Source organism: Saimiri boliviensis, chromosome 12, assembly GCF_048565385.1.
Source record: "Saimiri boliviensis isolate mSaiBol1 chromosome 12, mSaiBol1.pri, whole genome shotgun sequence".
Taxonomy (NCBI): domain Eukaryota; kingdom Metazoa; phylum Chordata; class Mammalia; order Primates; family Cebidae; genus Saimiri; species Saimiri boliviensis.
The window spans coordinates 46,912,249-46,926,278 of NC_133460.1; the positions used below are offsets into that span (position 1 = coordinate 46,912,249).

General features: G+C 33.4%; 1 protein-coding gene across 6 annotated transcripts in view; it reads right to left on the reverse strand.

The window, feature by feature from the left end:
• The window catches only part of CTNNA3 (catenin alpha 3), a 1,773,069-nt gene that overhangs the window by 1,632,585 nt on the left and 126,454 nt on the right, over positions 1-14,030 (reverse strand). For all 6 annotated transcript variants that reach the window (XM_074382308.1, XM_003928685.4, XM_074382306.1 and 3 more), the window contains one exon: positions 5,899-6,065. In XM_074382308.1, the coding sequence (XP_074238409.1) occupies positions 5,899-6,065 (167 nt within the window). The remainder of the gene's footprint in view (positions 1-5,898; positions 6,066-14,030) is intronic.

Here is a 14,030-nt window from a genome sequence, read left to right on the forward strand (position 1 = left end):
CAAAATACGGGCAAGAACTTAAAAGGCAGCCCAGTGTTCTGGGGGGAAAAAAAAAGTGTATGCCCAGAAGAAATCTGTATCTTTAAAGTGCATATACTCCTTCCACCAAAAATCTATTAATAGATTATTATAAAGCAAGGTTGGGGAGTGTGGCGTCTGACTGCAGAATTATTCTTAGTAAGAGCACTACTTATACTGAGGAAAATACCTTAAGGAGTAATTTAAGGTGGATAACGATATCCTAATGGCACAAGTGAGCAGAGGCCAAGTCCAGTGGTAGAGAGATAACTATTCTTTACTGCATTCCAATATAAAGAATTTAGAAGTGTGAGGGAAACTAGCTAGAGAGAATGTGGAAAGACAATAGATGGAGTTGCTAAATAAGATTCTGAAGATTTCTACAAAATTGGAGCCACTTAGAATATATTGTTGTAATATAGAAATCTCTCCCTTCTATCTTCCTGTTTCTGTAAGTTTTGCTATATTCATAGACATCCCTACTCTGATAGGGTTGGAGAATTTGTGTGTCTGTGTGTCTATGCTTAAAAGAGGAACGCCAACTCCAGATTCTGGGTGAACATAATATAGAACAGACATAGAAAGACAATCCATAAATGAAAGTAATTCAGTGGAAGCAAAAGCTTGAAGCCAGAGTTGACCCATAAATTTTGCAGAAATCTTCAGCTCCCAGAGAATTTGCAGAAATTTGGGGAGGAACATTATATGCGATAGGATACAGAATGAGTATTTAAAGTAATTATATTGAGATCTTAAGTGCAAGAAGATTCCAGCAAACAAGTGGCTTTGCATCCTAAGTAAGTGGATTATGACTAATTAAAAACAATGAAGGTCAGAAAAAGAAAAAGCAACCAATGGTCACTTAGAGCTCTTATTGGGTTATTAAGAAGTAAGTCATGCCAAACTAGTTTCATTTCCTTTATAACGGAGATTACTAGACTGATAAATCCACAATGCCACAAATAATACGTCTTGATTTCAAGAAGGTCTTTCAAGAAGTACTTGAGGATGAAATAAAGAAGCATGCTTTATACAGCAGTCCAATGAAGCAAGCTTGAAGCTCATTTCAACAATCTAACTCAAAAGGTGTTCACATTTGATTGATATTATCCAAAAGAAGGATATAATACTGTTTTCCATGTCATTAAACATTTTTTCATGAATAAATTTGAAAATGATATCAGGTTAGGAAAGGAAGACAAAATCCGGAGTCAAAGGATCTTGATGGACTGTAACAAAAAGCCAGAATTAATAAGATAAAGTTCAGTGAATATAAATGTAACTTCTATCTTTACATATTTAAAAAAAAAAAACTAGTATCAGAGGAGGAAGACCTTGATTAGGAGTAGTTTGAGCTCAGAGACTTGGAGGTTTTAACTGCTTTCAAAATCAATATGAACCAACAACATGACAAGGCTACTGTGAGAGGTAAGATAATGTTAGACATTAAACCAGGGATGTAATTGTCCATTTATATCATGGAATATTCACATGGGAGAGTTTGTTTTGATTTAAAGATATTGATTTCAACATTTTGTGGAAGTCACCTACAATCTAGAATGCATAAAAAAAGGATTTACAGAGATGATTGGGGGGAACTTCTATTTCTTTTTGTTGTTGTTGTTTGAGACAGAGTTTCGCTCTTGTTACCCAGGCTGGAGTGCAATGGCTCAATCTCGACTCACCGCAACCTCCACCTCCTGGGTTCAGGCAATTCTCCTGCCTCAGCCTCCTGAGTAGCTGGGATTACAGCCACCATGCCCAGCTAAAGGACTTCTATTTCTTATAATGGGAAATTAGAAGTTCAGTCCGATCTTCTGCTGAAGGAAACAAACAAGGTTTGATGATAAAACAATTCATCATAAAAATACCAAAGACCTAATAAGACAGTGAGAAATTTCCTGAAATGGGTTTCAGAAGAGGCAATGTTCAGTATACAATCAAAAATGGCCATTCACATTATAAGACAAGACACCATGAGTGAAAACAGGGAAAATGATAGCAGAAGCAGAAATTCAGAGAGTCCAAACACTGGAGTTTTCAAACCCTAACCATCAGACAATTCTGCTTACCATATCAAATATATCAAAATAAAGATTGAAAATTTCAGAAGGAAACTAAAAGTCATGCAAAGAAATGTAAGCCAATTTGAAAAATATATTAAAATTCTAGGGTATTTAGAGTTGTCTGAAATATCATATAAGGAGCATCCAAAAGTCAAAAAATGTTTAGCCTAGAAAAGGGGAAACATAAGTAAGTCCTAAAAATAATCATCAGTTATTTGAAAACAGCCTTTTCTATTGCCTTGATTCTGTGTTGCTCCAGGAAGCAAAACTAAATGCACTGGTTTGAAATGGCAGGGAGGCAGTTTTAAGCTCAGTTTGAGATATATGTCTCCAACAATTAGAAATATCCAAAATCAGCTTCATTGTCTCAGAGAATTGAAATTGTTATCATCGATAGTGATCACCTATTTTTAGGCAGTTGCATACATTCCATATTATCAGAGTCTATTTCAGGTAAAATATTAAACTGTAAGGACACTGATGTTTCTCCACCATGATTCTTTTGATTCCAAGTAGAAGCTAATACTGGCATAGACGTTACTAGAAAAATTCCAAACTGATATTTCCCAAAGTATGGTTTTAGAAAGTTCCAGGATTAAAATACTATAGAAGAGTTCTGGGGTCAAAAAAGTTTGTGAAATTCTGAGTGAAACAGAGTTAAACAGGCTTCTCCATGGCAATATTTCTCAATGACTTTAACGTGCTAATGCGCATCAAAACATTCATGGGAATTTCTACATGCAGCATTGATCATTTACAAAACCCAACTCTTTTCCTGTTCCTTATTTTCAAGACATGTTCTACACAATACTTTTGGGGAAATGTTGGGCTAAATAATTCTACTCTTGACAATCTCAAAGACAATTTAGTGTTTTTCATTCTACATGAAGTCTTGAAAGAATTGAGTTAACAATATGATTCATATATAAACTTTTCATGAAGATAAAACCATAGATAAAATATCATAATTTACCACAAAAGGTGTTCCCTTCTCTTTGTAAGATGTCACTTCCTTTTTCATAATGTATCATTGTTGTACTATACATACTCCTATGTGACATAATCTAGTTGAAATTCAGGCTCTAAGGAGCAACCAAGTGTAGGTAGGAGAGGACGGTTGGGATTTTAAAAACTCCTGGCATATCTAACTTACTTTAACAACTGGTTGTAGATCCGTGAATTAGCCTAAACTTGTAAAAGCTGTTTGTTGTTGAAGCTGTTCTAACCATTAGAGTAGTAAGTTCCAAAAGTTTTAATTCTTTTCTGTTGCCTTGAGGATGTTACTTAAATGCAATGTACCTCAGCTTTCTCGTTTGTTACATAGAAATCATGATCATAGGGCTGTTGCAAGAATTGAATTAAAGGAGTTAATCCAGCACAGTGTTTGGCACATTATCCAACAAATATTAACGGTAATTTTTCTTTTCTTTTTTTTTTTTTTTTTTTTTTTTGAGACGGAGTTTCGCTCTTGTTACCCAGGCTGGAGTGCAATGGCGCGATATCGGCTCACCGCAACCTCCGCCTCCTGGGTTCGGGCAATTCTCCTGCCTCAGCCTCCTGAGTAGCTGGGATTACAGGCACGCGCCACCATGCCCAGCTGATTTTTTGTATTTTTAGTAGAGACGGGGTTTCACCATGTTGACCAGGTTGGTCTCGATCTCTCGACCTTGTGATCCACCCGCCTCGGCCTCCCAAAGTGCTGGGATTACAGGCTTGAGCCACCGCGCCCCGCCATTAACTGTAATTTTTATTGCAAGAGGTAGTACTTTGCTTTTGTTTGATCTTCAATACCATCCTGCTTCATTTGCATGACATGATGTATGCGAATTACCTACGTCTGTGCCTAACTCCCACCGGACACTCAATTAAACTGGTAGTGAAGGTGATTGTGTTCTTTATAAACAGTTACCTCCTAATTGGTTTGAAGCTGGCAGTTTTCACCTTACAAAAGCCCTGCATTCTGCCCTATCTCAACAAGTCTAGAGTCTAAAACAAAAATTATTGGGTCATTGGAACTAGGTATTACTGGGTTACTGGAACTAGGAATTACTTATAACTTAATCTTTTGTACCCATTTCTTGTTTACAGCATTTATGAGTGTCTATAGTCAAATATGAGACAAATTACTCTGAGAAATGTTAAGTAATTTGTCTCTGGTTATTCAACAAACCAAGAACCAAGTAACAAGAGCCTCTGTTCAGTTATATCACCTACAAATCCACTAGTAAACAGCTGCTGGTAATGAGAACAATTTCCTTTCCTAAAAAGCTACTTCAACTAAGAAAAAAAAAAGGTATTGAATTGCTCTTTTTACAGTAATAAAACTGTCAGTTATTTGTCTATGGTTATTCAACAAACCAAGAACCAAGTAACAGAAACCTTTGCTCAATTATATCACCTACAAATTCACTAGTATAAACAGCTGCTGGTGATGAGAACAATTCCCTTTCGTAAAAATCTACTTAAACTAAAAAAAAAAAAAAACATGAATTGTTCTTTTTGAGTAATAAAACTATCAAAAGAAAAAAAATGAAAGTACAAAAACAGGGTCACTCTAGTGTTAAAATAAGCAATGGTGAATACAAGAAAGATGTGGCCAGGCACAGTGGCTCACACCTGTAATCCCAGTACTTTAGGAGGCCAAGGCAGGCAGATCATGAGGTCAGGAGTTCAAGATCAGCCTGGCCAAATAGTGAAACCCCATCTCTACTAAAAAAGAAAAATAATTTAAAAATACAAAAAATTAGCCAGCATGGTGGTGTGTGCCTGTAATCCCGCTACTTGGGAGGCTGAGGCAGAAGAATCGCATGAACCTGGGAGGCAGAGGTTGCAGTGAGCCGAAATCACACCATTGCACTCCAGCCCGGGCGACAGTTTAAGACTCCGTCTCAAAAAAAATAAATAAATAAAAATAAAAAATAAAAAAATAAAAAAAGGATGCAAAGAAAAGTTTAGCTTAGCAGCTAGAGAAAATGATTTTGACAAGAAGGTTAATGAAATAAGACCATCGTTTGCTTAACAAAATAGTGATATTTAAATCACAGACACTTTAGGAAAATACAGAGGTATTTATGGACAGAGTGTAAGAGTCCTATTTCAAGCAGAAAATACAACAGATATAAAATGAGTTCTTTGCAACCTTTTCAACTGAACTCTATTAATGATTCAGTCAAACTAAGAAAACAAAAATGCTTTAATAAAATTCTCTTTCTACTAAAAATGTGCTAAGTGGGTTTGTCAGACAAAATAAAACATTCAGGATATCTTGCTAACTTTGTATCCTCCTAGTTAATATACATTATTTACTCATATTAAATACATATCTACATTTTCCTAATGGATTACTACAGACATCACAGATTACCTGTAAACACACACTGTTTATCCTGAATCAAGAGGACCTGGCAAAGTAGAATTCATTTACAAACTAGGATAAATTTCCAAACGTCTTAAGCTTTAAGGTTTCTATTTCTCAAGTTATTTATACCTATATGTTCATTATATATTATCTATATAATTATGTCATTTATTTATAGAGAGCATAGTTAAATGGTCAAAAGTCTAGAACTTTCTCCTAGGCATTTCCTTATAAGTAACCCATCTTCTGTTCAATTTCCCATTGGCTTTAAAACTCACTCTGGTTTCCTCATTTTGAGGTATACATTAGTCTTCACAACCCAATCTAGTCTGCTTCTGAAGGGTGATGTTAAGAAATGAGAGGGAAGCTAAGATGCACTAGGACTGACGCCAGGTTGAGAAAATGAAATTAGAAGTGAAGACGATGCTGAGGTAAACTAGGCCATCTTTTACTTACAGCTGACACATGCTGCAAGAGGCACATGACATCAACCATGTCCGCAAGAATAAGGAGTCTCGTCACTGCAGCCAGCAAGGCACGGGCGGCTTGAACCACAGCCTCCCTTTTTGGGAGAAAACAGGGGTCATCTGTGAATCTCTCAGCTGATATTTTCAGAGCTTCACCTGAAAAACACAACCCAAAATACGTTGTACTTCAAGTTTCAACTATGCCCATTTCAGAATTTATCAGCCAACCTAATTCCAAGTAAATTCCAAGACCAAGCATAACATAAAAATATTATCAGTGGACACTAGCAAATTGTCTCTTAATAAACAATGCAGTTTCAAATTAACATTTGTTTTTGACAAATATTCTGGAATTAGGAAGCATGATATTATTTTCCTGCAAAAAAAAAATATGCTGAATTAACTAGGAACATCTAGTAAAATTGCTGTCAACTTCTACATTTGCTGAATCTCATTTCTTGTAAAAGGTTTTATTACTAAAACTTCAATCATAAACAATTCTGCTTATAAAAACAAGGTAAATCTTTATTGAGTTACTTTTCAACTCAATGGATGTTAGAAAAGAGGTAGCCTTTAAGATAATAAGACTGCAGCTCTCTGAGAAAAGTTTAACATAGGAAAATTTATTCTAAATTATCAATATAATGAATAAACTATATCCTAAATTTAGTCACAGAAATAGTACTTTGTAGTGCATAATTATTAGAGAATAGTGTGTCCACTATTTTTAATGCCTTTTCATTTAAAATATATTTATTATAAAAGAAGTATGTATTCATTCATTGTTTTAAGTTCCCAGTTCAAAAGGATATAAAATGAAAATATTTAATAAAAAGTCTCTCTTTATTCCCATCCAACAACATGATTGATAGAGAATTACCATATCCACTATTTTTTAAGGTTTTAAGTCTAAACTGTTTTTATTATAAAATTATTATAATGCACGTCCATTACTTTTAAATAATTCACCATATTAAAGAATATCAAGTATAAAATTTAAAAGTCTCCAAACGAATCCCTCAAAGTACCATCTATTCAGCTCTTGTATATCTATCCAGAAAATCTTCCATGAATGTATATGTGTATATGTATAGATAGATACATGTTCTATATACATAAATGTATATGTATGTTTTTTATATGTGTATGTTTTATGAATAGATTCACATACATTCACATATACAAATATATGTCTTATAAAGACAGATTTTATAAGAAAACAGTTATTTTACAAGTTGTAAGAGGAAAAGATAAAAACATTGAGCCTTTAATAAGTAGTATCATACTACAGACATTTTCTATTATTTCTTCTTTTTGATTATCAATTTGTTTTCCTTTTATACTTGGAAATAGACAACCAGGAGGCAATACGGCACAGTAACATTGTGGGCTCTGGAGCCAGACTGCTTCAATGTCTCTGTCCTAGTACTTTAATCAAGTCACTTAACCTCATTACTCTTCATTGTCTTCTTTTTTAAATTAATTAATTATAATAACTACTATTTTATGAGTATTAAATAAGAGCACGTAAGTTATATTTCATTGATACATTGTAATTTATTTTACCAGGCCCTGTTTGAACACATAAGTCGTTTCCAACTTTTTCCTATTTCATATAATACTACAGAGAACGCCCAAGACATATATCTTTGCATGCATGAACAAGTTTAGCTGTCAGATAAATTCCTAAAACTAGAATTGCTGAGTCAAGGGGCAAATGAATTTTAAGCTTTGTTGTATATTACCACAAAATTATCCAAAATACAATCATCCCATCAAAAACATACGAAAGTGTCTGTCTTGCCGATTTATGGATTACATCCATAAATATTTTAGTTCTCACTGACTCATGAACCTTAGCATAAAGAAAATGTAGTCAGTTATTTTATTAAATAAAATAAAGAATACTGTTTCTTATAATAGACATAACTTGTGAACAGCTCTGAGACTGTCTTAACATGTTAATATGTCTCATTTAGATCTCTTTAGCAATACCAAGTTAGCAATTAGGACTCTAGATACTTCTGAGATCAAATTCTTACATGCCCCTTTTAGCTCTGGGAACTTGGACACTAAATACCTTCAATGTCCTTATCTACAGGAAAGGGGTAAAAATATGACTTATCTCACAGTGTTTCCTGGATGCTTGGATGAGATAGCTCATATAATATATTTAGCACAGTATTTAAACATGTAAAGTACTCAACAAAGATTAACTGTTTGTTATTTTGGGGAAAATTTCTAATAGAGATGGTAAATTTTTAAGACCAATAAGTGGATGATTTTCATGTGCTTCTCTGCAAGTCAGAATTGCTGCTATGAGACTATAAAAAGTTAAGCTGACCTCCAAAATTTGGAGAGCAGATGAATGCCCACAAAAAAAAGATTATTTTTTTCTTCTTGTAATTATGAGTTAGAAAGTTTTAATAGCCTTTTTAGAATACTGCCTTTGACTTTACATACTAAAACTAAATAGATATCAAAAACTTATGTATTTTTGACTCTAAAAAATGTTGGAATGTTGAACAACTGGCTGAAGAGCCACATTCAGAAAGAATTCATTTAATCAAATATTATATCCTTGTCTTCATTAAAGGGATATGAAGAGCCAGTCAGGTAGGTGTGTTGGGAAGAGAAAAGTCACTCCCAAAATACATTAATAAAGATGCTATAACTTAAATTCTTATTGCTGGACTTGTCCCTAATTTCCCCAATATTCCTAACCCCTTTCAGCTCGTTTCAGCCCACACTCTGGTCCTAACTTAAACATCACTTCCTATGGTAAGTTGGACCCCATTACTAAGATAGGTCTTACAATAATGTCCTATGCTTTCTACCATCACTTTCATCATAATTTATTATAACAAATTGTGTCAAAACCTGTCTTTTCTTCTAGATCATAAACTAGTAAGTGCAAGAGCTGCACTGGTCCTGGTTACCACAGCTTTCTCAGGATCTAAAATAGTGCCTACTCTTGTATATATTCAATACATTGATTATAAATTGCTGAATGAGTATGTGCATGAATACTATTCAACTTTTATTTGATAAACATTTGTTGTTCCCTATATTAAACAGCTGTATCCTAGGTATCCAAGATATAAATATCAGTATGAAACAGTTTTGCAGCCCAAGAAGTTTAGAGTCAAGTGAAAGTCAACAAACACTAATAAAATCTAAATAGGTTTCTGGTACAGGCCTGTACAAAGTACTGAGAGACACAGAGGAAGACCTACCTCTGCCTGAGGTGTCAGAAGAAATACAAAGGAATGTTCTAGGTAAAAGAAACATGTTACAACTATGATAAGGTATTGATAATGATAGTTGGTTTACAGAATGTAACTAGTTCACCGTCAAATTGATTTCTGACAGGAGAAAATGGTTATTTTCCTAATTAAATAGAAAAAAAAGGTACAAGTTTCCTTTCCATCTAGAAGATGAGCATCTATTTTTATAAAGTCTCATGTGGAGAGTCTACTCTTTTGAAATATCATTCCCAATCTTGCTTATAATGCTTTTACTTTGAAGTTTACTGAATAGGAAATTTCACTTTTAAAAATACATACAAATAAAAATAACTACTTTTTTCTTGAAGAAATTCCACTCTACACATAAAAATAATTTACTAAAGGTCTTGAAAATGCCACGAGAACTAGTTTCAGAAAACTTCTTTCTACTGAATCCATTTAGCCCTTTTCCTAAAAAAGGGGTTTTTTTAATCATTAAAAAAACAATTATGAAATGCCTGCTAAAATAAGGTACTAAAGTATATAGTCTATGAATATCTATAGAGGTAACTTTTATATACCTATATAAGTTTAAGAGATGAAAATTTCTGAATCTACAAATATGTAGAATCTGACATATAAAACTTTTTTATATAATCAAATAAACTCCAGAAGTACAAAAAAAAATTGTTGGCCAATACACATATTACAAAATAGTCTTTATTTTATAAAGCTTCCTACATGTTCTTTTGCTGCATTTAAAAGTATAATTCTACTTTCTAAAAGTGATTATATTGATTATAAACTTAAAAAGTCAAAGAAAACATGGTATAAGAAAAATATCGATAGGAAAAAGAGAATAACCAAAATGAAAAGGGGCAGGTACTAAAGATAAAAATTTCCCCAACTTTTATTTGACATTATGTTTATTATTCAGTTAAGATTCCTAATATATGCATCTGGCCAAGTGATACAAATACATCATGGTAAAAGTTTATACCATACATATATAACATGCATTAGTACATATTCATTTATTCAATATATAATAGAGTTCACAGACTGAGACTAAACACTCAGGGTTTGATTTTGTTTTTAATTGGGAAACTGCTATTTCGAATTTGAAAACTCTGAAGAGGTAGAAGCTTACATTTAACTTTTTAGCAGACAATTATTACATTTGGAAGAAAAGAGAGGAGGATGACCTCAATTCAATCCTAAACTTACACAGCTGTTAAAAAAAAAAAAAAAAGTAAAAAAGACTCTCCTTTAAAATGTTCAAGGCACTTGGACTACAAGGAGCAAACATGCTTTGTATGATAAAAGAAAATCTTATCATGGCAGGTGGAAAGTCAGGAAAGCTAGCCACTGCTGTGTGGATCCAGGGTTCGGTGCTACAGCAGGGTTGTAGACTAGGAATGCAGTTGCATATAATTGCTACTGCAAACTATTGGCTATGTTTTATTTCCATTTTTTTATGTTCAAACTCAGTAAAGTCTTATTAAAAGTTATAATTTGCTTCCAGCCACGGCAGAGTAACAGAGACCAGATATCTACCTTTCCTACCTGAAACCAAAAAATAGACCAAATAAATGCAAAAATGGCTATAAAGCACTGGATGTCAAGCAATGAAGGACAGTAATCCCTGAGAAATGAACAACAACAACAAAAAACGATGAGTTCTCTGAGATCCCAGCTTACCACCATGAGAAACTTTCCTGGCCATGATACAGGAAGAGGAAATCAAGGCAGAACCTGGCAAACTCTCTGAGCTGAGAAGACAAAGCTGAGAGCCCTGGGAGATCAAGGCAGTAGAAGTACGAAATAGAATAGAAAATGCTAAAGAGAAGAGATCCACAGAGAAAGAACACAGATAATCTGCACACACTCCCTCTTGAGTATTCAGTTGAATACCGATCAACCCATATAGTGGAAGAAACCACCCAAGGCTAGGGAAAGAACCATTCAAAAAGATTTGAGGTAGCAGTACTTGCCACTCACACAGGACTGAGAATAATGCTTGCCCAACCACCAGACTGGAACACTTCATAACTCATGGGACATTCAAATACAAAAAAGAGTCTTGTCTCAATAGCGGGAAAGAATTAGACTTAGAATGAACATTGCCCTAGTGCCCTCTAAAAAGGACAGAGAAAACAACTTCCAACTTCAAGAACAGCAACATTCATGCATCAGAGAAGACAGAGAGCCAGGTAAAAGCAACAGCAGACCAGCATAATGATTTAATGAAAATGGAAGGACATGAGCAGCCAGCCACTGAGCCCTGCACCATTGGGAACTCTCAAAACAGATTCTATGAAATTATATACAATTCTTTCTAAAACATAAAATTTGATACGGCTAGTTTTCATAAAAGTAATAGAAACATCTCCCAATCATCATAAATAGGATATAGTAGCAGCTGTCTTAAAAGACTTCCTCTTAACCACTCTCTAAACTAATAAATTATCTCTTTTTATTCACTCTTCGCAACATATTAATGATATCTCCTTTCCGGTATGTAAAATATACTGAAGACCTTCTGTTCCCAATAATTGAAGTTGATCAAGAAGTTGAAAAGGTTTGTTCCCCAATCTTTTCATGTGAGTTGTAATTATAATTATATTGTTTTATTATTAACTACGCAAATCTATCAAATATAAGCGCCAAAAATACCTATTAATTCTTTAAAAACTCAATTTTAATGCTTTGGACACATTCAGTAAAGGTGAGTTGCTAAAAATGTTGTTAAGTTGGGTATGGAAGCAAAAAATGGTAAAAGTTGGGGCAGGGCAAGGCAAGAGAAAGGATTATAAAAGATCAAGAAAGATTCTGCAGTTAGGTAGCTTCCCAAGTGTCATTAAGTTTTCTTCCATGAAGACACCAAAACTGGAAATCTTAGTCAATATCGTTTGGTTGTAGTTTCGGTCAAAACAACCGTATAAGATACAATAAACAAACCACACTAAAAAGAAATTGGATAATGTTCATGTTACATCCTTCAATACAAAATAAAATATTTAAGGTGTGCATTTGTATGTGTATAACTAATGAACTAAAGAACTTTTACTTCTAATAATGAGAACAAATATATGTTGAAGCAAAAATTATCTGCTATATTTTAAAACACTGGAAATAACTTTCAGTCTCATTTAGTCAAACTTTAATTATATACTTATATGTAAAAGTACACAACTCCTAATTTAAAACTTTATTAATATATTTTTATCAACAAAATATTTTTTACAATGTATCTATAAACTATGTACCTAAATAAATTTCAATATTAAGGAAGCCATTAAAATAGAACTAAACATCTTTTCAGAATTTTAAAGAAAAATGATTTTTTTTTAATTTTCAAAAAACTGACCAAGTCCTTTCATGTCATATTTAAACTTGACAACTTTTTTTCTGTGCAGGCTCTCACTTTGTCACCTAGGCTGGAGTACAGGGGTAATCTTAGCTAACAACAGTCTCAAACTCCTGGCTCAAGCAATCCTCCTGCTTCAGCCTTCCAAGGAGCTGAGACTACAGGTAGTCACCACCAAACCCAACTAATTTTTTGTATCTCTTGTAAAGATAGGGTCTCATTATGTTCCCCAAGCTGATCAAGAACTCCTGGCCTCAAGTGATCCTCCCACCTTGGCCTCTAAAAATGTTGGGATTACAGGCATGAGCCACCCCACTGAGCTAACCTCGACAATAATTTTAAGATAAAATATACAAAATATATTCCTACAACATTATCATCTCCTGGTGTCAGAAGTTTCTTAAAGTGGTTTACAGGAAAACAAACTGACAAAAGAACAAAACAATCCATATTGTAAACCAATCAATAAAAAGAAAAAATAGTATAGATTTATCACTTAATTAAATGTTTAAACTTTGAGCTGAAATAGCTGCCCACAATTACTCTCTATTGAATTTCTCTCCCTACAACCTATTGACTGATATGCCACCCACCGATAAACATTTTTATATTATTCTTGATGTCAATTTAATTGTTTTGAGGTGAAAAAATAAGCCTTACAACTAAGATTTCTGACTAAAATTAATTCATCATTTTTTTCTAATATTTCATTTTATGGCTAAATATAGTAAGCTTAGCCATGTATACACCTACATTACACTATGCTGAAAAATTTGTATCTTTGCTTTTTTGGACAACTGTGAAAAGAATCTCATTCTAGTGCTTTGAAGTTGAAAGTTATTTTTTAATAAATGATACCTAACCCTTACAAATGGTTCATTCATTCATATATCAAATATTGAGCATTAAAATATGCAAAGTGCTATGGGGTATACAACAGTGATTATAACATGGTCTCTACCAGGTACCCTCAAATAGGTAAATGAACCACTTTAATGAGAAGATTCTTCTGTTTTGTTTTAAATGTCAGCATCTTCAGATACACCTGCCTCAAAGTATATTAAGACATAATTCTATAGCGCCTCCCCCCCAATAAAAACAAATATAATAATTCTCTATAGGCACAATTCCTAAAGACTTCAATTATATTTTATATATGATTTGAAAGTTCTATGGTGAAAAAATGAAAAACAAGAATGACTACATCAAAGCCTCACTCAAACATTTTAAAATAAAATCACCAAGTATCACTTATGATAAGCCTCAACAAAGTTCTATTCAAGAGGTTAAGTAACAAAGTAGAATTCAGGCTTCACTTTACTAGAAATTCAAGTCCCACAACTGTGATCAGAGCAATAAATATTTAATAAATTTATTCTTTCAAATATCACCTCATTCAGAGTACTATAGCTGTTAATCAATAAGGTAAAAATTTGGCCCAGTTGATATGCTCCTTAAGTAGAAATGACAGAAGTTATTTTAGGGCCCCCTTACAAAGTCTTAGCTCCTAAACTCACACAAAAC